The sequence below is a fragment of the Drosophila novamexicana genome, unplaced genomic scaffold, assembly GCF_003285875.2.
Source record: "Drosophila novamexicana strain 15010-1031.04,08,12 unplaced genomic scaffold, DnovRS2.1 tig00000121-arrow-pilon, whole genome shotgun sequence".
Lineage (NCBI taxonomy): Eukaryota > Metazoa > Arthropoda > Insecta > Diptera > Drosophilidae > Drosophila > Drosophila novamexicana.
The window spans coordinates 919,591-938,986 of record NW_020824773.1 but is presented as its reverse complement, the minus strand read 5'-3'; the positions used below and the strand labels follow the sequence as shown (position 1 = coordinate 938,986).

Here is a 19,396-nt window from a genome sequence, read left to right as displayed (position 1 = left end):
ATATTAGATTAAGCTCAAGTAAGACGCCAAGCTCTCTCCGTAGTCGAAAAATTGACAGCCTGGTCGGCTTGGCATCTAGCAATGTAGAGGCCGAAATTGATTCAACCGATCAGCCAAATGACCAAAAAAGATTTAAGACAACCAGTTCATATTCGTTTTATGACTTTCAATCGAGCATAGATATTAATTCAAGTAAATCAGGTCAGTGGCTATCGGAGAAGCGTGCCCAGCTGGCGGCACAAATAGCCGAGTTAATGAAACACGTAGAAATTCGGGAGGATGTTCCGCTCAGAAAAAAACGCGAACGCAATTTTGTGCGAGAGGCCCAGACGCAGTTGTGGAAGACAAAACCACCGAGATATGAGAAAATCGCTAAGAAAAAAAGAAGCAAATTTCCCACCAAATTGGAGAAGCTACGAATCCCTAGCGATTCTAAAACAGGTTCCCTGAAACCATTGGTAATTCGACGCTATCGTAGGAAACCAGAGCTACAGCCTACCAAACATCGTACGGAATGTACTTGTGCTACCTGTAATACCTGCAAAATGTTTAAGTTAGGAAAGATGGAAGCCGATACGCCACTCATAAGAGAAATGAAGGCCAAGGGGCGGCGAATGCAACTACAGAACTACTATCGACTTTTATTAAAGCGTGAAGCATGGAAATGCAAAAGGCTGGCTCAATCTGTCTATCGAAGCGGAAAGGAGCAGCCCTGTAATATTATCAGTTCCTGCACATGCAGATGACGACGGCAAGATTGGTTGTCAGTTGATCTATGACCACATTTGGTCAAAGATCAACCGACAACCAATTGAGCTCCTTAAAGGAGTTGTCGTACATCTGCTCCTAGGAACTTGTGGATAAGATCGTACAGCTGGCATTTTGACATTCATATTTCATGTGTACAAACGTGTTTTTTTAACTGTTTCATAATTTTAACATAGATTTATAAGCAAAAAGAATGAATATATAATCTATGTGACAAATTACAGATTATTCAACGTATTTTAATTGCGTATTAACAACGGGGTTTGATTTTATAAATGCATTGCTGGCTTTCAATTTGATTATTCTTGATTATTCTGATCTACTCGCTGGTGAACTTGGCCGGGCGCTTCTCCACAAAGGCCTGCATGCCCTCTTTGCGATCAGCCTGCGAAGAGAAAACAAAATTAGAAATATAATAAGTATTACGTAATCAATCAGCTCACCGTCGAGAATGTGGCATGGAAGGTGCGGCGCTCAAACTTGAGACCCTCCTGCAGAGTTGTCTCATATGCGGTGTTGACAGCCTCCTTGCACAGCTGCACAATCAAATTAGAGTGGGTGCCAATTTTCTCGCCCAGTTTGATCGCCTCGCCCAGCAGTTGATCGGCTGGAATGACCTTGCTGACCAGGCCAACCTTCTCCGCCTCCTGGGCATTGATCATGTTGCCAGTCAGACACATTTCCATGGCCTTGGACTTGCCGACCACACGTGTCAAGCGCTGAGTGCCGCCAGCACCGGGAATGGTGCCTAGCGCAATTTCTGGCTGGCCGAACTTGGCCTTCTCGCCTGCATAGATAATGTCGCACATCATTGCCAACTCACAGCCGCCGCCGAGAGCATAACCATTGACCGCAGCAATGATGGGCTTCTGGGTGCGAGCCACCTCTGTCCAGTCGTTAAGGAAGTTGCCCTGAATGCACTGGGAGTATGTGTTGGGTGCCATCTCCTTGATGTCTGCGCCAGCGGCAAAAGCCTTCTCGCTGCCAGTCAGCACAATGGCGGCGATATTCGCGTCCTTGCCAAAGCCCTTCAGAGCGGTGGACAGCTCCTGCATCAGGCCATTGCACAGCGCATTCAACGCCTTGGGACGGTTCAATGTGATAACAGCCACATTTTTCTTCTCTCCAGTCACTTCGGTTTTAATGAATTCATAGTTGCTGGCTGTTGCAGAGGGAAAGAGATGGCAAACGAATTGATATCACGAAACTTACGTAATCATTGTTATTTTTTTTTTCGTGCTTGCACACAACTAATGGGCAATAAAATAAATAGTTGTGCCACAGTTTTTATGGATTTATATTAATTAACGTGTTCTGTTCGAGTGGACTTTGTTCTTTATCTGCATTGGTGTTATGTGTGTGTGTGTGTGTGTGTGTGTGTGTGTGTGTGTGTGTGTGTGTGTGTGTGTGTGAGTACTTACAGGTGCTGCTGAAACGGGCGGCCACTTGTGGCTGACGGGCGGCAGCCTGGACCAAGGTTTGTGCACGCACGGTAAAGAGTTTTGCAATGTTGGCCATTCTAACACCTATTTTGAAAACGAAAAGTGTTATCCTCTGATTAAGGTAAGGAGATATTGCGTGACGCTTGTTACTTACGATCAGAACGCTGGAGCGGGAATGTCTAGTCTCTAGATGATCGATCGCACGATGCTTGGAGCCGGTTGGAAAATGGTGATGAGCCAATGTTATGGCACGAATAATCGAAATTCGTTCCAGTCCACGCACGTATGCAATATGAACGTCGTAATTGTCCATAATAAACGAAAAATATATCTTGCAGCTAATTCAAAATATAGATAAATCAAATAAAGTAAATCAGAACAATTACTTAATTTCAAATGTGATAGAGAAAACAAATAAAATGACTCAACTTTTACCTGTGTCACACTATATAGCTAATACTTTGTTTATAAAAATGTATGTTTTTAAACCAATTACATTCATTTACAGTTTTAAACTGTTTTTTAAAAGATATAAATATAAATGGTTTGTTTATTGTTTTTATTTTACATATCAATTAAACATTTCTCGCTTGCTAAACTAACTATCGATATATTTGATTAGCCGATACTTACGACAACTTTCTTAAAATCGATTGTCTTTGCTTGCAATACAGTTAATTTTTGAATTGGAATTAAATGCAACTAGTCCAATTTTATGTATATGTATATTTAGATAATTAAATTAAAATAACATTTTTGGCTAACCAAAATAATTTTTTTTATTTAAAATCTGCCCGTTTTTGGGCAATTTTCTCTAAACTTTGGCAGTTAATAATAACAAAACTATAAGATTTTTCAGTTACTTTCAAGGAAGAAAAAGTTTGCCCTCCACATTGGCACTTTGTATCGTTTGTTATGCTTGCCCTTCAGCCTACGCCAGGTAATCGAAAATATGTGTTTCTTTTGGATCCCGGGTACCTCAGTAAATTCCCTTAAAATTACGATTTTTGCACGCATACTGTCCTCTTATAATGGGTACTTCCCCTAAAATTGTTAATGCTTTTTCATGTCATATTTATAATCTAAACCTTTCATAAAGATTGGACAATAAAGACTTGAGTAATTCAAACATGCATTCCCCAGTGTGGGATGAAGGGGAAGGGTACAGCATAGTTAGACACCCCAGGCTAGACAGCTCTTGTTCGTGCTGCCCTAATCTATAAAAAGTATATAACACAAATAATTATTAGTGATTAGTTTAGAGATTGAGAGCTGTCTGTGGTAATCTGGTCAGTTCAGTTGAACCTTAAAATTTGTAACAAATGCATTTTACTTTTGACTTTTAAAGCAGGACTCTTCTTTCAAAGTGGGTTTTTATAACGCAACTTTTACTTAAATTAAATAATAATAATGCATAAGAAATTCGTATAATATGTTTTGTGTATCCAAAGAATTGTTCAGTTTTTTTTTTATTATACAAATATAATATTGATTACCAAAATAGAACGAATGTAGTTGAGAATTCTTAGTTGACAAATTGTTAAGTATTGAATCAATGCAGTTGTATGTATAAACAGTATTCAAAGTCTGTAATAACATTTCAGGAGCAGTTCTATAAAACTATAAGCACACAGCTAGTGCAAACAAAAGAAAAAAATAGAAATACTTGTAGATTTAAGTCAGCACGCCAGCGATGCATAATATAATATCTAATCATTCGGGGATAGGAACGGTTGCCGATCCCCTACTTCTTGTGCGCAGACATTGGTGGCGTGCCGTAAAATTTGCGCTTCTTCATAGTGCCCTTAAGTGGCGTAGCTGGCGAAAATAAATGGTAGCATTATAAAATTTATATAGTTATGTGAATAGCAGTAAATACCATATAGCGAGAACAGATCCCTGTTGTTGCTGGGTACACGTTTGACACCGCTGCCAGGTGGTACCAACGGTGGTGAAGGCTCGAAGGCCAGGTACTGCTGCCAAAAAGTGCCGGGTAGCTCGAGCAGTGCTTTCATTACTTGCGTTTGCGTAAAGACTTCTGTGTAGAGAGCATGCTGATCCGGATCCCGCGACGAATAGCCCATAATTGTGGGCCCAAATATCTTAGATATATTATCTATGGGCATCATTACGACTGGGCAATCGGCAATGCGCTGGAAATGCAGCATTAGGAATGCCATAGTGTCGCGATTAGCGGGCGGCAGTTGCTCCACTGCCTGATAAAGAGACTCAATGGCCAGCTTGTTGTCTGGATTTTGCACAGCATTGGCAAAGTCCTTCCACTGGCTCGTAGGTATGAGCGGTTCGCGCAACGTGCGCAAGAAGTCCTTGACACAACAGCACAGCACATAGATGTCCGTACTTCCCAAATGGGGTGTCACCTTGCCGCGCAGGAACTGCTCCTTCAGTGCCTTGTACTCGCGCTCCGACGACGACATGCGATAGAGACCCACCTCACTAAGACCACGCGCCTCAATCTCGTTGACACAGTGCACAATCAGTGCAGGTATCATGGGCGCACTTGCTGGCGCAAAATCGCTCAGATAATGCATCTCCGTTTTCGCCGTGGGCGTGCCCGACTGCGGCACACAGCTGACGGTGAGCAGCTGTCGACAGTCGAGGTGACAGCGCACCGGACAGTCACGACAGCGCAATCCCACCGAGCCAAAGCGAATGCTGCAAGATATTAAAATTGATGTTAAATTTCTATTGGGGTTAGTGAACTTTCAATGTTTGACTGTACCGCTTTTGGCACTGGACACAGTTGTCGCCACGCAAAAAGGTCTTCTGGCTGAAGCTGTGCTTCCGCATTAAGAGACGATTCTGCTGCGCCGGCGACATGCCCACAGCCATAGCATTATTAAGTGGCGTTTGCGGCGGCGCTGTGGGCTCTTTGACGCCCGAACGACGCGGCGTTGAGGTAGTCTGGACATCGGCAACGCGTTCATGAGACACAATCACGGGCAGCGACTCAATGGTAGACTCGGCGCGTATGACACCCTGGCCATCCTGTGGTATCGTCACCTTGGTGGTGGCGCAGAAGCGCTCAGCACCCTGGCCCACATCCAATGTGTGCTGATCCACGTGACCCGAGCGATGCGTTGTGGCGCTGACGGTGCCAGCGGTTGGTGTGCCAACGTTGCTTCCATTGTGGCCTGTACTCAGACGAGAGCGTTTAGTGCCCACACACGGCACAGGATTTTTGGGCAATGACGGACGGTGTTCACGCCAAGACTTGGAGCGACGCACATCGAGAAAATCATCCTCAGAATGTGTTATAGATAAGTCGGATAGCAAAGAGCCTGTTGAATTAATGTCGCCATATGACTTGTCCTCGTGCAGTGTATTTAGGGACTTGCGCTTGCGCGTCGAGGCCGAAGGCAGCGTATTTAGAAAAGCCAACTTATCGCGCGTCTCGTTGTTCAGATTTCGTTCGTGGCGCAGCAAATCGGCAACGGCCATTATCTTATTTTCCATGGCGTCGCGCTCGTGCTCCGCCAGACGCCGCGCCTTGATTTCCGTATCAATGATGCGGCGCGCATGATACAGCTTGCCCTCCAGATCGCCCATCTTAGCCAGCGATTTGTCCAGTTCTGTTTGTAGGCGCGCATTTTGTGTGGCGTAGCCATTGCATTTCTCGTGGTACTGTTCGAACAAGCGCAAGAAGCGCAGGAATTCTGTAGGGGATACCAATACGAGTTACAGTATTACTTGCTGCTGCATGCACTCACCCTCCTCAGCGGTGCCTTCGGTCAGCACTTGCATGCAACGTCGCAGATCGTCAAACGACGCCAACACGGAGAGCGTCATTTTAGATGAGTGCGCGCCAATTTGACTGCAGCAATTTAATTGTAATTAAAAGCGCAGCAATTTACTAAAATTTTATACACTTTACTTTCACTCTCACTTCCTAAATTTTCGTTTTTTTCCGAATTTGATCTTATTTACAACAATAAGTACAGCAAAGAGGAAGCACGCTACAAAGGACGCGACTTTTTCTTCGATTGAAGTGCCGTTGTTTTAAATTTGTATGGAGATGTGTGCGATAGCCGATAGTTTTGCTATCGTTTACCCTAAATGTGATTAGTAAAATCGATAGTTAAGCAGTATTCGATTAATTTAAAATCTTAATATATTTATAATGGAATGTTCAGTTTTCCTTTACAAAAATGCATGTGGCGTATCGCGTAACTAAGTCTCGTTTTTAATTTTAATAAAAACTGACAGCTGATTTGTTTTATATATATGGTTGAAATACTAAATTAATTGGTGAAAAAGTACAGTATTTTATTTTTGGTTTTTAATGAGCATTATTTAGGTGTTTTTTGACTATTTTACTAAATATAACCAATATTTTGCCGCTTTGATTAATTTGCACTCGAGGATTTAGAAATTGAATTCGACGAAATAATGTCAGTTGCCTCGCCTTCCAATCCCGCTTTAACGCTACAAAGCAAACGCTTTAATGGGTTGCGGCATATCCTGGAGCGAGAGGGTCTCTTTTGCAAGGATGATTTTTCGCCGTCGCCGGACAATTTGGATTTTCTCCAGACGAAGTCCAAAGTGCTCATCATAGGCGCCGGCGGATTGGGCTGTGAGCTGCTCAAAGATTTGGCACTGATGGGTTTCGGTGATTTGCATGTGATTGATATGGACACCATAGAGCTGTCCAATCTGAACCGTCAGTTTCTGTTTCGGCGCACGGATATTGGATCATCGAAGGCGGAATGCGCCGCCCGCTTTATTAATAATCGTATACCCACATGTAGGGTGACGCCTCACTTTGCCAAGATACAGGACTTCGATGAGTCATTCTACCAACAGTTCCACATCATTGTCTGCGGCCTGGACTCTATAGTGGCACGCCGCTGGATCAACGGCATGCTGCTCTCTATGCTGCGCTACGACGAAGACAACAGCCTTGACGTGTCCTCGATTATACCAATGATAGACGGTGGCACCGAGGGATTTAAGGGCAATGCACGTGTCATATTGCCCGGCTTCACTGCCTGCATTGAGTGCACCTTGGACCTGTTTCCGCCGCAGGTCAATTATCCGTTGTGCACGATCGCAAACACGCCGCGACTGCCAGAGCACTGCATTGAGTATGTGAAGATAATACAATGGGACAAGGAGAGCCCCTTCAGTGCGCCGCTGGACGGCGATGATCCACAGCACATTGGCTGGATATATGAGCGTGCCCTGGAGCGTGCCAATCAGTTTAATATAAGCGGCGTCACGTATCGCCTGGTGCAGGGCGTCATCAAGCATATTATTCCGGCAGTGGCCAGCACCAATGCGGTGATTGCCGCCGCCTGCGCCCTGGAGGTGTTTAAGCTGGCCACCAGCTGCTACGATAGCATGTCCAACTATTTCAACTTCAACGATCTGGACGGCATTTATTCGTACACCTATGAGGCGGAAAAGTCGGATGGCTGCTTGGCCTGCAGCAACACGCCGCAATTGCTGCACATTGAGGATCCCAATACGACAACCCTTGAGGATGTTATCAAGCAATTGTGCGAATTGCCGCGTTTTCAGCTCAAGAGCCCAGCACTGACCACCGTCATGGCCGATGGCAAGCAGCGCACTCTGTACATGGCCAATGTGAAAAGCATTGAAGAGGCCACGCGCAAGAACTTGACGCAGTCGCTGGGCGAGCTGGGCCTCCAAGATGGTCAACAGCTGACAATAACCGATGCCACATCGCCAACGTCCATTACGCTGCAGCTCAAGTACCAGGCCAACGAGGTTGAAATGTTATAATTGCAAAAAAAAAATAAATAAATATTCAAATCTAAACGCACATTACTGAATTGAAACACAATTATCCCTTTTTAAAAATACCCAATTAATTTATTGGGAAGTGTTCCGCATATATAAAAGCAATTGAAAAGCTGATTTTCAACTAAAATTGGATAAAATAAATCACGTTTTACAGCTCATGTCCAGGATGAATTTCTTGCCAGTGAAGCCTTTGAAGTTAAGCGCGGCAGCCGCGGCTTCTTTGAATTTTTCTAGCGGCACCATCTCGTGCGCTGGGGCCACAAACTTTTCCTGCTCCATCAGCTGGCAGAGCTCTTGAAACATTTGCTTGCGTTCCGGTGCGCTGTAGTTCTCCTTGGACCAGCGCGTCATCCAGAAGCCCCGAAATGCAATGTCCTTGAAGATCAGTGGACCTGTGGCAACGGTAACCGGCTCGCGGGACATGCCGCCATAGGTGACCATTACACCACGATCGTTCAGGTGCCGCGACACCTCCGTTGCGCTCTTGCCACCCACACAATTGAGGGCTAGCTGGGGACGCTTCAGTTTTCCAGTCTTGAAGAGGTCGCTCGTGCGCATCTCCTCCTCGGTTAGCACAGCAGTCGCGCCCAGTCCCTGAAGCATCTGCTTCAGCTCGCTTATTTCCGGGCGATTCCGAACAATGCCCACACTGTTGATGCCCCACGCACAGCACAGTTGATGCACAGCTTGACCCACAGCGCTGTTGGCGCCATTCTGTATGACCGTGTCGCCGGGCGATAGCTTCACAAAGTCCTTGAGCATGCGATAGGCAGTGCAGGGATTCACTGTTATTGTTGCCGCCTCTGCCAAGCCCACCTTGCTGGAAATGGCAAGCAACTGATCCTCGGTGTAGACAGCGTGCGTTGTCCAGGTGCCCAGGCCAGAGGCTAGCGGCACCACATGGGCACCTGGCTGGATGCCTTTCACCTGGTCACCCACACAGACAACCTCGCCCACAAACTCATTGCCTGCTGTGGCCGGAAACTTTGGCTTCACGGGATATTTGCCTGCAATTTGTGCATAAATGTTTATATAAGATGAATATTAACCTAAGGCTCCATGCAGACTTGCCCTGTATAGTGTTAATGTCGGCGGGATTAATGGGCGCTGCTAGTATTTTGACCAGCACTTGTTTATCCTTGGGATCCGCCAGCCTATCCTCCACCAGTTTCAGCACATCCTGCGGCTCGCCGTGCTGTGAGTACTTCAGCGATCTGGCGACTACGGACATTTGACGGCACAACAGCGCCTGGCTCGTCCAGTTGGGCAGAGTTTTGCGCAACATGTTTTTGTATATTTAAAAAAAATTTTGTTTTCTGTTTTCTCTAAACCGAACAAACGAAATATTTCAACATTTTATTTTGTTACCAAGCCGGCTGAGCTGTTTCCACCAGACAGCATTGCATACAACATTATTGTTTCCACTGTGTGCTAGAATTTATCAAAACCTTTGATGTGTTGCAAACTAATTGGTATGCTAAAACTATTTTATTAAATGTATACTTTTAACATAAAAACCGATTTATTTTATTAATTGCTGTTAATCAATCGTCTCGCATGATAAGAATACATGTATTGCAAATTCGCAGAAAATACTAAACAATTATAAGTGTGACCGCATTGCGTTTTGTTTATTTTCTTTCACTTTTTGACTGCTGCGCGCCAAGAAACATTAGAACGTTAAAGTTTAAATATCATCAACGTTATGTCGTGCACTAATTGCACTGTGCAGGCAACCACGCAACTTCCTGCTTCCTTTTCCGTGCACCACCCAAACAGTGCAGGTGTTTGAGCAGACTTGCGACCACAAGAGCAAACACTTGACCCAAACTTTAACCACCACCAATTTGAATATTACATTAGCATAAAAATGCAATTCGTGGGCGTTGCAGCGATTGGCAGCGCTCAAAAAATATAATATACAGGGAATATTTAAGCGAAATATGAATCTACGCAACATTTTAATCCACTGCCATTATTTTGTATTTAGCGTAATTGTTTTATAAACTGTGCAACAACAATAACAAACATGTCGAAAATTTACGTTTAGTTTTGCAAAATAAACAGAAATCAATAACCAAGGGACAGACAGACGGCTAGGAAAACTTCATGTCTAAATTTCCCACTCCAGCACTTTTACAGTCATAATTATACATGGCACGCTCGCTGCGCAGGATGGGGTATATTAACTTTACCGTTCATTGGTTAGCTAAATGTTAGTAATTAAGAGCTGACAAAATTCTACCTTTGTTTAGCTACCAAGTCTAAGCTGCGTTTAGCTTTAAGAGTTAATAGACAGGATCGAATTGTTTGCCGCTTCTTTCTATTATAAAAAGGAAGACAACTAGTTGGTATTTGAGCCATCGACTATTATTTTTATTTGGAGGTATTGTGGCGATAAAAGACGTTGCCGGGGTTCTCATAAACCAGCCAAACATCGTCGTCGCCGTCGCCGTCGCCACAGGAGACCCTCGTGCCCCTCCGTCCGGTAATACGGAAACGAAAAATCCAATAAAATAAATGTATGTGAGAATTGTTCGTGGTTGGTCGCGTGCAGGACTTAACTCGCAGGCGGCAGCTGTCCAGGCTTAGTTAACATTTTGCATTCGAGCGGCGCTGTTGCCAACGGGTCAGGTCCTTTTAAATGTCCACACGACAAGCTCTCAATCCGCGCGCCAATGTATTCATATTGGTCAATCTGGGCTGTGAGGCGTTGTACGTAATTGACCAGCGCCTGAGGGCGCAGCAAATTGCGGCCGACAAATCCAATCAAGGTAAAATGTGTTTAACTTAAATATTAAATTAAGAGCCAGTTCAGCCCCACTACACTTTTCCAGTTATTCACGATGTGACGTCAGTGCTGTTGGAGCCCAAGTTCATTGAATCCCTTATCAATGGATCCATGCACGGTAACGCACAGCTGCTGACCGCGGATCACTGCAAGTTCATGTTGAAGGACATAACCACCTGTTCCCTGATGCGCCTCGACGAAACGTCCATGGAGAAGCTGTGGAATCTGATGACCATGATGTACAAGTGGCAGCTGTTCGTCTCGCGCCACCAGCACCATTTGCTGGACATAACGTTCCGTCACTTGGATGCCATTAACAGGTTGTATCCCGATGCGAAGCGGAATATGCTCATCGATTTTGGCAAGAATATGTTGCTGGATTTTTGGAATGCCTGCGGCGAGCAACAACAGTTGTCCATTTATCGCACAAACAGGGCCTGGCTGCAATGCTTCAATACAAAGATATCGCTGCTGATTCGGCTTGGCTTTCAGGCCATGGATGGCAGTTTTTTGGCCGAAGTAGATCAGAAACATTATCAGGAATATGCCCAATGCATTGGGGACAATATCTACATTAAAAGCAGCGAATTGGCGCAGCAGCAGCAACAGCAACGGGAGCCCAATCGCATAGATCAACTGGCAGCGCAGCTCAACATTAATCCGTCGTCGCAGCCAACCGGCGAGGATTTGCAGCCCATGGATGCACGCCAAGTCCAGAGGCAGTTCGAGCAAACATTCTCCAGCATTTTGTTTACAGACACGGATAGTAATGCGGCGGCAGCAACGTCACAGGCGCAGCGTAATCCCAATGCCTCCGGCTGTGAATTTGTCCAGCTGCTGACTGGCAACAGTAAAGCAGACGATGAGGTGGTCAACACAGCGAGTCGCAACGGGGGCGTGCTTAAACAGCAGTTGCTCGATTTGTACAGCAAAATAGCCTGAAAAAGCTGTGTAAGAGAATGTGGCATACTGATAGAGCGCCATCTAGCGTGAAATAAGAGCAAGCATGTAATGCATAATTAAAAAATATTGTATTTGTTTGTAAACTAATTACAAAAAAGTGTTTTTCTTTTTGCAGTTTCGAAGACATTGGTGATCCAACAACATTACAAAAATTTTGAGCTTGCGACCTAGTTTTCTAAATTTTCTTTGTATTTGCGGCCGAGCCGCTGGCAAAGCGGGAAAACGACCTAACAATTCTGTCTATCATTTCGTGTGCGAAGTGTGGCATTGTAAAACAAAAGAACAAAATATTTCAAGAAAGACAAATTGGAAATAGAAATTCACAAGTATATAAATATTAAAGAATTGTGTTGTCTGTTTGCATGCCAATTAAAATCAACAACTGCCTTAGCTGCCAAAATGCTGGAAACTTATGGCAACAAATTATAGTTAAGGGAAGGGGGAGGGGGGATAATTACTGCTTGTTCGTCCAGATATACATATTTGTAGTTCGTCGCTGTGTCTTGGGAGCTGGTGGTGGTGGTGGTGGTGGGTGGGATGGCGGGTTGCGAGGCAGTCAGTGCATTGTGTCCCAGACACATTACATTTTTGCCTTAAGCGGCACCGCATCCACCATGATATGCAGTGCCATCTTGAGACACTCCTCGGCCGAACTGATCTGGGCGCAGGGAAAAGCGGCAGCGTATTGCGTCAGAAAATCACAGTATTTCTGATAATTGGTCAACGCAAAATCATAGTTATAGGCGCCCAACAACTTCAAGTCCGTGTCATTGGTCACCAGCGGCACCGAAGCCTTGAACGGCAAATTTTTATACGTCAAATAGTCCAATTCGCACGCCTCGCATTTGCAGGTGAAGCGATATTGCATGGACAGCGTCTCATGGCGTTGTTTCTTGCTGAACACGGCGAAGTGAGCGCTGGCGAGAAAGAAATTGATTTTTATTAAATATATTTCTACGAACATCAAATTTATTTATGTCGTTTCGTCTTACCCATAGTTATCGTAGAGCACATCGCCGGCCTTGATGGGCCGCAGCACAAACAGATAGGCCTTGACGCCCTCATAGATACGCAGCGTGTTGGGTGCACACGAGTGATTTAGCAGGGAGAGAAACGCATAGGCGCCGGATGAATGCGACTGATCGTCCTTGGTCTCGTTCGCCTGCTCGACGAGATCTATGCCATGCATGTTTGATGGTGATGTTTGTAAATGTCTAAACAGTAGATCCGTGAAAAAGTTACGACCCTCCTCACCGCCCAGATAATCTTTCAGCGGCGTATACTCCATGATAAAGTGCTTGAGGACGGCGCAGACAACCGAGCGCTGAAATAGATCAGAAACGGAGCGCAGCTGTTGATTCGTTACCAGGCCGTGTATGGCCCGGTAATGTTCCTGGGGTGTTAGCTGCGTATAGTCCAGATCGAAGACGCACTTGTGCTGATTCTGCGGCTGCTCACAGTAGGCCATCAGCTCCTCAATGCTGCCATATAGATCCAAGGCGCTCAACGTTGTGCGCAACGCGATACAGTGGATTTTGTTGAACATGCGATGCAATAGGTCAATGATGGGGCACTCGTATTTGTGGAAAGTGCTGTTGGCACGCCGCTTGCACTCTTCCGAGCAGAACATGACCGAACAGCAGCTGTCGCAGGGTATAAGCGTAAGGTAGCGCTCCTCTTTACAGGTGGCGCACCTGATGTATCGCATGGGCGCTAGCAGCGAGGAGCAGAAGGGCTGCTCAGCGGCAACCACATCGCCAACGACCAGATCCTGCGTGGTCACTATAAATCTGCCCTCATCGGGCGTTTCCCTCATCTCCAGGCAGTTGGCTATGAACGGCACCTGCGGATGTGCATCGAAGTTCAACTTGAAGCCGTACGGTACAATATCCGGAGGCTGTTGCAGCACCAACTGCTGACAGTCGCGCTCCCGCTTGTCCAGTTTATGGCGCAGACGTTCTGGATAGTTGGCCTTGCGCGCCAGCTCAATGTTGGCCAGACATTCGCGATAGCGTTTCCACTCAAAGAAGACCGCCGAGCGGTTGGCGTATCCAATCGACAAATTTTCCGAGTTTGGTTCCGCATAACAAATGCTCTTGTTGTACAATTCGAGCGCCTATAGAGAGAAAATTATATTTTTATTACATCCAATTTCAATTAGGTAAACATGAATATAAAAGTTTAGCAGAGTTTAAATTTCCCGCCAAACAATTTAAGTTAATCTATCGATAAGTATCAGAGTAACCAGATCAGTTTGTGTTCAGAAAGGTATTTTTTGGGTATTTTTTTATGTGGAATGCTTTTAAAATTTCGTAAAGTGTAATCAGATATCAAAATCGATAATATTTACAAATTACATATGGAACAGTATTTTAAAAGCATTAAGCATTTCCATTATCAGCTTGTATAGCCTATTGGCCCACTTGCCTGAAAGTATTTCCTGTTCTTTAGGGAAAACTGCTCGTTGCCTAGCATGCGGAATTCGACGCTGCGCTTGTTGCATTTGTTCTCGCGTAGCGTTACATTTAGGAATATCTTCTCCATGTACTTGAAGTCAATCAATGCATGTTCAACGAAGTTCACCTTAGAATAGTTCTCTTTGAGCTCATTAAATTTGCCGGATATGATGCCAATCAGTTTCCAGTCGTTGAGCTTTTTGATCAGATCGTCGCTTATGTCGTATACGTCCATTGTTGTTATTATTGTGCCTCAATTTATCCTCAAGTTGTACATACACATACACACGCACACGCACGTACGCACGTACACACTTACACGCACGCACACTCAGCCAGAGCCAAGCCACTTGGTCTAGTCGTCGTCCTCCTCGCCGTGTTTTGCTTGCAAGTCGCGTGTGTTGCGTCGCCGCCGCCGCCGCCTGTTTTTTCACCAACAAAATATGTTTGTGTTTTTCAATGTTTTTGTCACGCAACTTTAGAATTGCGTTTATATGCGGCGTCAATATACAATTTCACAGAAAATTTCGAGAATTATACTGCAAATTTACTTGCTATGCGCCAATCCAGATCAAAAATTTAGTTTAGTTAGTTTTTTTTTTGGCGAATTCAACCGCAGTGTGACCGTGTTCGGGGAGCAGCAAAAAACATGTTTTGCATGGGAAAAATACCAGCAGTCACGCGGTGAGAAGGGTTGGTAGGGCTAAGTTTGTAACACGATAGCGCCATCTAGAGATTGCAGTTGGTGTTTTTCTGTTTCGAAAATTAGCCGACATGTTTGTAAATGCATATGAAAGTTATTGTTTTGATCCCAAAGAGACTAAAACCAAATAATTCCAACAAGAGTAATGCAATATAATTAATGAAAATTTCTAAATCGGGGAACAGATACAATAAAGGAACTCCCCTATTAAAGACTGCGCTCACTTATTATTTCTCTTCGCACCATTCGTTCTCCTTGCGCACCTGCTCTTCCTCAGCTGGAGAAAAGTCGTTGGCTATGGCGAACGTCTCGCGAATATCCTGAAGCGATTTGCCCTTGATCATATTGGCGCACGTTTTGCAGGTGACATCCAATAGGCCCTGGATGTTCAAATAGTTTGCGGCCAGAATGAGCTCGAACAAGGTGCCTTGGTCGACTTTAAGAAAGTCAGCATCCCAGGATGAAATATCGTCTGTGCGCTTTTCCTTGTTCTCATCCTCCTGGGGCTGCTGCGGATCGTCTTGGGCATGATAGGTAGCCCAGTGGAGCACCTTGCGCAATATGGTCGAGTTTACATTGGGCAGGGGTAGCACACTATTGTCGCTTTCGTCACCCAAATCTTCAAGTGCCGTCTTAATAGTTTCCGAACATTTGGCAATTTCGATATCGGTATCAAAAATTTCCTTATCGGAAGATTCCAAGCGTATAATTGGCATTCTGGAATAGCCAATACAAGAACTTTTTTATATTAGCTTCCAACGAATGCCGAATATTTTTAGAACATGAAGCTTTTATTTGTTTTTGCCGTACAACTCACGAGATTTTTTTGATTTGTTATCAGTGTCACTAAATTTGCTCAACAGATGCGGATCGACGTGATTTTCAAGGCACCACATGAAAAGCTAAAAATAAGTGCTTTATTATTTTAGCTGCTTGTTCTTCAACTTGAAATTAAGAAAGATTTTAGTCGACAGCGCTAGTTTATATGCATTTGAACCTTACAATATAGTTCGAATCTCATCATTTTTACTAATTTAAATAGTTAATACTTGCCCTATTCCCAAAATGGTCAATTTCGTTTTGTTGATGAAATTATAACGATTTGCCGGGCTTCTAATGTGACCAAATCTCGCGGAATACAAAAAAAAAAATAAAAAAAAAATACCAATACAATAATAATTAGCATACCAATATATTTTGAACATTTACAATTTGGAGCCAAGACTTTTCAATAACTTTAGTTTAAACGTATGTACACAAATTTGGGAATGTATGCATAGATGCAAGACAAGTCTTACTGATGCACATTCAGTGCAAAAGGCCCAACAAAAAGTCAAGTGTCTTTGATAAAATCGCTACTGCAGCATCCGTCGTTAAGCCTATAGCCTGGAATAACAAATCCAGCAGTTCGTCTTGTTCGAAAGTGCGAAGGAAGCGAAACAGGAACAGCGCAGATACAACGATGATCACAGGCCAGATAAGCGAGATCATGAAGCGTGCCGTCCAGAGAAGTACATACCAAGTGACGAGAAGGAGCAAAACATAGGCAATTAATGTTCCCATGTCCGTGGGCATACCGGCATTCTTCACCGTGTATTCGTATAGAACGATAAAAAAGGGTGAGTCCCTCCAGTCACCGGCTTCTTTCCAACTCTCCTCAGCCATTTGGAATATGTTCTTTGTCAGCTATAAAATCTAAAACAAGGCAAACTGTGTTCAGTTTTATTGAATGTGATTTACCTAATTCGAATATCTCAAGTGCTTACTCACAGATCACATACTAACAGCTGTTCGCCATATGGCGAGCCGATAATGGCACCAAAATACCAAATTTTATTTTGTAATAAATACCAATGCGCTCGTCATTTTGTTATCGAGAGCATTTATCGAGCAAATATTACGCGCGACATCTTGCGACATTTGAAAGTTCGCATCAGATGAAAAATAACCGCTTTATTGCGTCCCTAGAGGCTAATCAACCTTTTGAGGGGATTAACCTGCTGGCAAACCTGCTGGTGATTTGCAAACTCTAAACTACATACGTGTGTGCATTGAACTTGCAGTCATGCTTCCAGCCATTCCCTAGAATACAGTGAATGTCCCGACTAAAAATAGAACGCTAACTGATGCTGAGCATTTGAACGGTAAGCAATTTCCTTTTCCTTTGAGCTGCTGTTTGGGGGCTGGTTCAATGTACTGCACCTGTAGCGCTTTTGTTTGCTAGAAAACGAAACGAAATCGCATTTTAATGGCCAAAATCGCACACACACCCAAACCATACAGCCTCGATGTATAAAAAATGCAATAAATTGGCCAATTTCGAGCTGATAAAGGCAGAAACCTAACGCCAGCAGCGCCACCGACGAACGACGTTTAGCAAATTGGCTGCTTTAACCGCAATATATGCGAACGTTTTTGCTTTTGTGCGCAATAATGCCGTGGCAACAAATTATGGCTGATGATAAGAATATCGATATCAATACACATTTTATTTTTGCCTGAGCTGGCAATCAGAATTTCAACATCCATGCCTGGTACGCTGTTAAGCTGTGCTGTCAAGGCGTATTATCAAAACACTAGTTTGGTACTTATAGTCCTTTAATTCGTTATCGAGCGGACAGGATCCATTTGCGACTGTTGACGAAATACTTTGTATCACCGCAAAATCAAAAATAATCTCTTAACACACACATATGTTATATTTAATTCTTATACTAGTCCCTTGAATGCAACAGAGCGGCGGCCAATCTGTGTCTCTCATAAGACCAGTCTATTCCGGTGCTTGAGGATTTCTCTGGCTAACTTGCACAAAGGCTTATGTACTTTTATATCGTACCCAGATGATATTTCTCAGAAGCGGCTTGTTGGCTTGCCACTGTTTAATCGTTGGTTATCAAATGCCAACGAGAATACATTTCAACTGTGTTTCATATTTTACTTATGCATTGTAGCATGTACTGTGGTGAAGCTACTCTAGCAATACATATCGGGTAGCAACGGTGACGGCGGTTGGCAGCCAATCTTCACAAAATAATTCGGGAAGTAGTCACCGAGGCCCCTCGTGGTTGAGTTAGCATGGCAGGGCGGGATCCTCTTGTTCCCTAGCTCTTTCGGGTGGGGGGGTTCTTTTTGCCATGTCTCGACCTGCATACACAATTTTATTTTAGGATCCCTACAGAATCTAAATTGGAGACCGATACTCCGCAGAAACAAAATCTCAAACAGGCATAACTTAACGAGCACTTAAAGTGCCAATACAATGGTGATAGCTTTCATTAGGGCATATATATTCCGAAGAGGCGAAGTCTTGGATGTAAGCTGACTCTCGCGTTCGATACCCTCCCAACCATGATCTTCAGCGTTTAAGGTTTTGAAGATCCCAAAAAAAACATTCTTCTACTACATTATATCACCATGTCACCAGGAAAGAAAACTTAGCAATTCATAATCAAAATCCGTAATTAATATTTATTATAAACAAAAGCATTATTCAATGAAACTGAATCCTTCCGTTAGATAATCTGCATCTTATTACAAGTGGCATTAATGATTCAACAATAATTCAGTAACTAAAACTAGTCCGTTAATATTTTTACAATGTCTCAAAGATTCTTCAAAAATAATTCATTTTATAAACTATTCAGTTAATATTTTTTTTCTTATTGATCAAAAAGAAACTCTCCAAATTTCGCTAAAGTGCATTTTAATAATTATAGAATATAGCTAGGTAAGAAAAAAATGACATTCGTAAATTGAACTAAAGTGTATTCGGCAAAAGCAAAAAAAAAAAAGTTATTATAATAGAGTCAATACAATTGTAGTTGATGGTTAATTGTATGGTCGAAAAAAATATGGGCAACAGAAGGTTAAGCTCAAAGCGCATGGGCAAATCGGAGCGCAGCGCAACCAGCTGATCGGTGAATACGATGATACATCTTTGTGTACATATATTTGATTCTGTTAAAAATCTTTTCTTTTAGGTTGCTTCTGTTTCAGCTAGTAATTGAGCGGGGTGTAGGTAGAATCAAAGATGATAAGCATTCACCAGACTGACACGGTCATAAACATATTGATCGGAGCTAAAGCGTAATGTGAAACAGAAAGTAAAAAAACTCAGCAGGTGCGCATGTCAGTTTGGCTGTGCTTATCTGTGCCAAAATAAGAAAATATACTCAAAACAAAAGGTTAAAAACTTACATGTATTCCTCGATGAAAGGCCTTCCAGCGGAGAGTTTGCAGCAAATTTTATTTATTTTTTTTTTCATTTGTTTTCTTTTGTCTTCTGTGGGGCTTTAAATTGTTTTGATTATATTATTATGGCACAGGAGGGTTTTTAAATTGTGAGTACTAAGAAGATACTCTCCGAAAATAAGTGGGAAAAAAAAATATAAAAAAAATTCTGAAATGACTTTGGACTCTACAAGAAGGGGGATAGATTTATACTAGTATTCCTTTCTATATATATAAAGCTATGTATATAGATGTC

At 43.4% G+C, this 19,396-nt stretch overlaps 8 protein-coding genes across 9 annotated transcripts; 2 read left to right on the top strand and 6 right to left on the bottom strand.

Annotated features, from left to right (window-relative positions):
- Positions 1–987: 987 nt before the first annotated feature.
- Positions 988–2,473, bottom strand: LOC115757861 (probable enoyl-CoA hydratase, mitochondrial). Its single transcript, XM_030698296.1, has 4 exons — positions 2,365–2,473; positions 2,190–2,294; positions 1,212–1,930; positions 988–1,153 (listed from the first exon to the last, which is right to left on the bottom strand). The coding sequence occupies exons 2-4, from the start codon at positions 2,284–2,286 to the stop codon at positions 1,088–1,090; spliced, it is 882 nt and encodes a 293-aa protein (XP_030554156.1). The 5' UTR covers positions 2,287–2,294; positions 2,365–2,473; the 3' UTR covers positions 988–1,087.
- A 1,225-nt stretch (positions 2,474–3,698) lies between these two features.
- On the bottom strand, positions 3,699–6,296 carry LOC115758091 (rac GTPase-activating protein 1). The gene is made up of 4 exons (XM_030698610.1): positions 5,942–6,296; positions 4,954–5,887; positions 4,090–4,886; positions 3,699–4,028 (listed from the first exon to the last, which is right to left on the bottom strand). The coding sequence occupies exons 1-4, from the start codon at positions 6,018–6,020 to the stop codon at positions 3,955–3,957; spliced, it is 1,884 nt and encodes a 627-aa protein (XP_030554470.1). The 5' UTR covers positions 6,021–6,296; the 3' UTR covers positions 3,699–3,954.
- Positions 6,297–6,530: 234 nt separating this feature from the next.
- LOC115757852 (nedd8-activating enzyme E1 catalytic subunit) lies at positions 6,531–8,000 on the top strand. The gene has a single exon (XM_030698286.1). The coding sequence runs from the start codon at positions 6,621–6,623 to the stop codon at positions 7,974–7,976; it is 1,356 nt and encodes a 451-aa protein (XP_030554146.1). The 5' UTR covers positions 6,531–6,620; the 3' UTR covers positions 7,977–8,000.
- A 42-nt stretch (positions 8,001–8,042) lies between these two features.
- On the bottom strand, positions 8,043–9,347 carry LOC115757853 (enoyl-[acyl-carrier-protein] reductase, mitochondrial). 2 transcript variants are annotated; one of them, XM_030698289.1, is made up of 2 exons: positions 9,065–9,347; positions 8,043–9,000 (listed from the first exon to the last, which is right to left on the bottom strand). In XM_030698289.1, the coding sequence occupies exons 1-2, from the start codon at positions 9,280–9,282 to the stop codon at positions 8,139–8,141; spliced, it is 1,080 nt and encodes a 359-aa protein (XP_030554149.1). In that variant the 5' UTR covers positions 9,283–9,347; the 3' UTR covers positions 8,043–8,138. The 2 variants fall into 2 exon arrangements, with proteins under 2 accessions (XP_030554149.1, XP_030554148.1); XM_030698288.1 differs by having other exon boundaries at positions 8,043–9,004; positions 9,069–9,345.
- A 1,074-nt stretch (positions 9,348–10,421) lies between these two features.
- LOC115757821 (protein OSCP1) lies at positions 10,422–11,742 on the top strand. Its single transcript, XM_030698245.1, has 2 exons — positions 10,422–10,771; positions 10,835–11,742. Exons 1-2 carry the CDS (start codon positions 10,642–10,644, stop codon positions 11,728–11,730), a joined length of 1,026 nt encoding a protein of 341 aa, XP_030554105.1. The 5' UTR covers positions 10,422–10,641; the 3' UTR covers positions 11,731–11,742.
- Positions 11,743–11,836: 94 nt separating this feature from the next.
- Positions 11,837–14,938, bottom strand: LOC115757820 (SET and MYND domain-containing protein 4). The gene is made up of 3 exons (XM_030698244.1): positions 14,179–14,938; positions 12,744–13,867; positions 11,837–12,668 (listed from the first exon to the last, which is right to left on the bottom strand). Exons 1-3 carry the CDS (start codon positions 14,440–14,442, stop codon positions 12,332–12,334), a joined length of 1,725 nt encoding a protein of 574 aa, XP_030554104.1. The 5' UTR covers positions 14,443–14,938; the 3' UTR covers positions 11,837–12,331.
- A 179-nt stretch (positions 14,939–15,117) lies between these two features.
- LOC115757823 (S-phase kinase-associated protein 1) lies at positions 15,118–15,812 on the bottom strand. Its single transcript, XM_030698246.1, has 2 exons — positions 15,728–15,812; positions 15,118–15,627 (listed from the first exon to the last, which is right to left on the bottom strand). The coding sequence occupies exon 2, from the start codon at positions 15,624–15,626 to the stop codon at positions 15,138–15,140; it is 489 nt and encodes a 162-aa protein (XP_030554106.1). The 5' UTR covers position 15,627; positions 15,728–15,812; the 3' UTR covers positions 15,118–15,137.
- Positions 15,813–16,090: 278 nt separating this feature from the next.
- LOC115757824 lies at positions 16,091–16,640 on the bottom strand. Its single transcript, XM_030698247.1, has one exon. It carries the CDS (start codon positions 16,573–16,575, stop codon positions 16,219–16,221), a length of 357 nt encoding a protein of 118 aa, XP_030554107.1. The 5' UTR covers positions 16,576–16,640; the 3' UTR covers positions 16,091–16,218.
- Positions 16,641–19,396: the final 2,756 nt, after the last annotated feature.

What these genes read in the sequence shown, in the direction of transcription:
- LOC115757861 (XM_030698296.1), bottom strand. Translation starts at nt 2,286, where the DNA reads ATGGCCAACATTGCAAAACTCTTTACCGTGCGTGCACAAACCTTGGTC. An exon ending in CGCCCGTTTCAGCAGCACCT is followed by an intron (nt 1,931 to 2,189) that starts GTAAGTACTCAC and finishes CCTCTGCAACAG; the next exon opens with CCAGCAACTATGAATTCATT. An exon ending in TCCATGCCACATTCTCGACG is followed by an intron (nt 1,154 to 1,211) that starts GTGAGCTGATTG and finishes TTCTCTTCGCAG; the next exon opens with GCTGATCGCAAAGAGGGCAT.
- LOC115757823 (XM_030698246.1), bottom strand. Translation starts at nt 15,626, where the DNA reads ATGCCAATTATACGCTTGGAATCTTCCGATAAGGAAATTTTTGATACC.
- LOC115757824 (XM_030698247.1), bottom strand. Translation starts at nt 16,575, where the DNA reads ATGGCTGAGGAGAGTTGGAAAGAAGCCGGTGACTGGAGGGACTCACCC.
- LOC115757852 (XM_030698286.1), top strand. Translation starts at nt 6,621, where the DNA reads ATGTCAGTTGCCTCGCCTTCCAATCCCGCTTTAACGCTACAAAGCAAA.
- LOC115757820 (XM_030698244.1), bottom strand. Translation starts at nt 14,442, where the DNA reads ATGGACGTATACGACATAAGCGACGATCTGATCAAAAAGCTCAACGAC. An exon ending in AGAACAGGAAATACTTTCAG is followed by an intron (nt 13,868 to 14,178) that starts GCAAGTGGGCCA and finishes TTCTCTCTATAG; the next exon opens with GCGCTCGAATTGTACAACAA. An exon ending in GTGCTCTACGATAACTATGG is followed by an intron (nt 12,669 to 12,743) that starts GTAAGACGAAAC and finishes CTTTCTCGCCAG; the next exon opens with CGCTCACTTCGCCGTGTTCA.
- LOC115758091 (XM_030698610.1), bottom strand. Translation starts at nt 6,020, where the DNA reads ATGACGCTCTCCGTGTTGGCGTCGTTTGACGATCTGCGACGTTGCATG. An exon ending in TGTGTCCAGTGCCAAAAGCG is followed by an intron (nt 4,887 to 4,953) that starts GTACAGTCAAAC and finishes AATATCTTGCAG; the next exon opens with CATTCGCTTTGGCTCGGTGG. An exon ending in GGATCTGTTCTCGCTATATG is followed by an intron (nt 4,029 to 4,089) that starts GTATTTACTGCT and finishes TATTTTCGCCAG; the next exon opens with CTACGCCACTTAAGGGCACT.
- LOC115757853 (XM_030698289.1), bottom strand. Translation starts at nt 9,282, where the DNA reads ATGTTGCGCAAAACTCTGCCCAACTGGACGAGCCAGGCGCTGTTGTGC. An exon ending in ATTAACACTATACAGGGCAA is followed by an intron (nt 9,001 to 9,064) that starts GTCTGCATGGAG and finishes AATTGCAGGCAA; the next exon opens with ATATCCCGTGAAGCCAAAGT.
- LOC115757821 (XM_030698245.1), top strand. Translation starts at nt 10,642, where the DNA reads ATGTCCACACGACAAGCTCTCAATCCGCGCGCCAATGTATTCATATTG. An exon ending in GGCCGACAAATCCAATCAAG is followed by an intron (nt 10,772 to 10,834) that starts GTAAAATGTGTT and finishes ACACTTTTCCAG; the next exon opens with TTATTCACGATGTGACGTCA.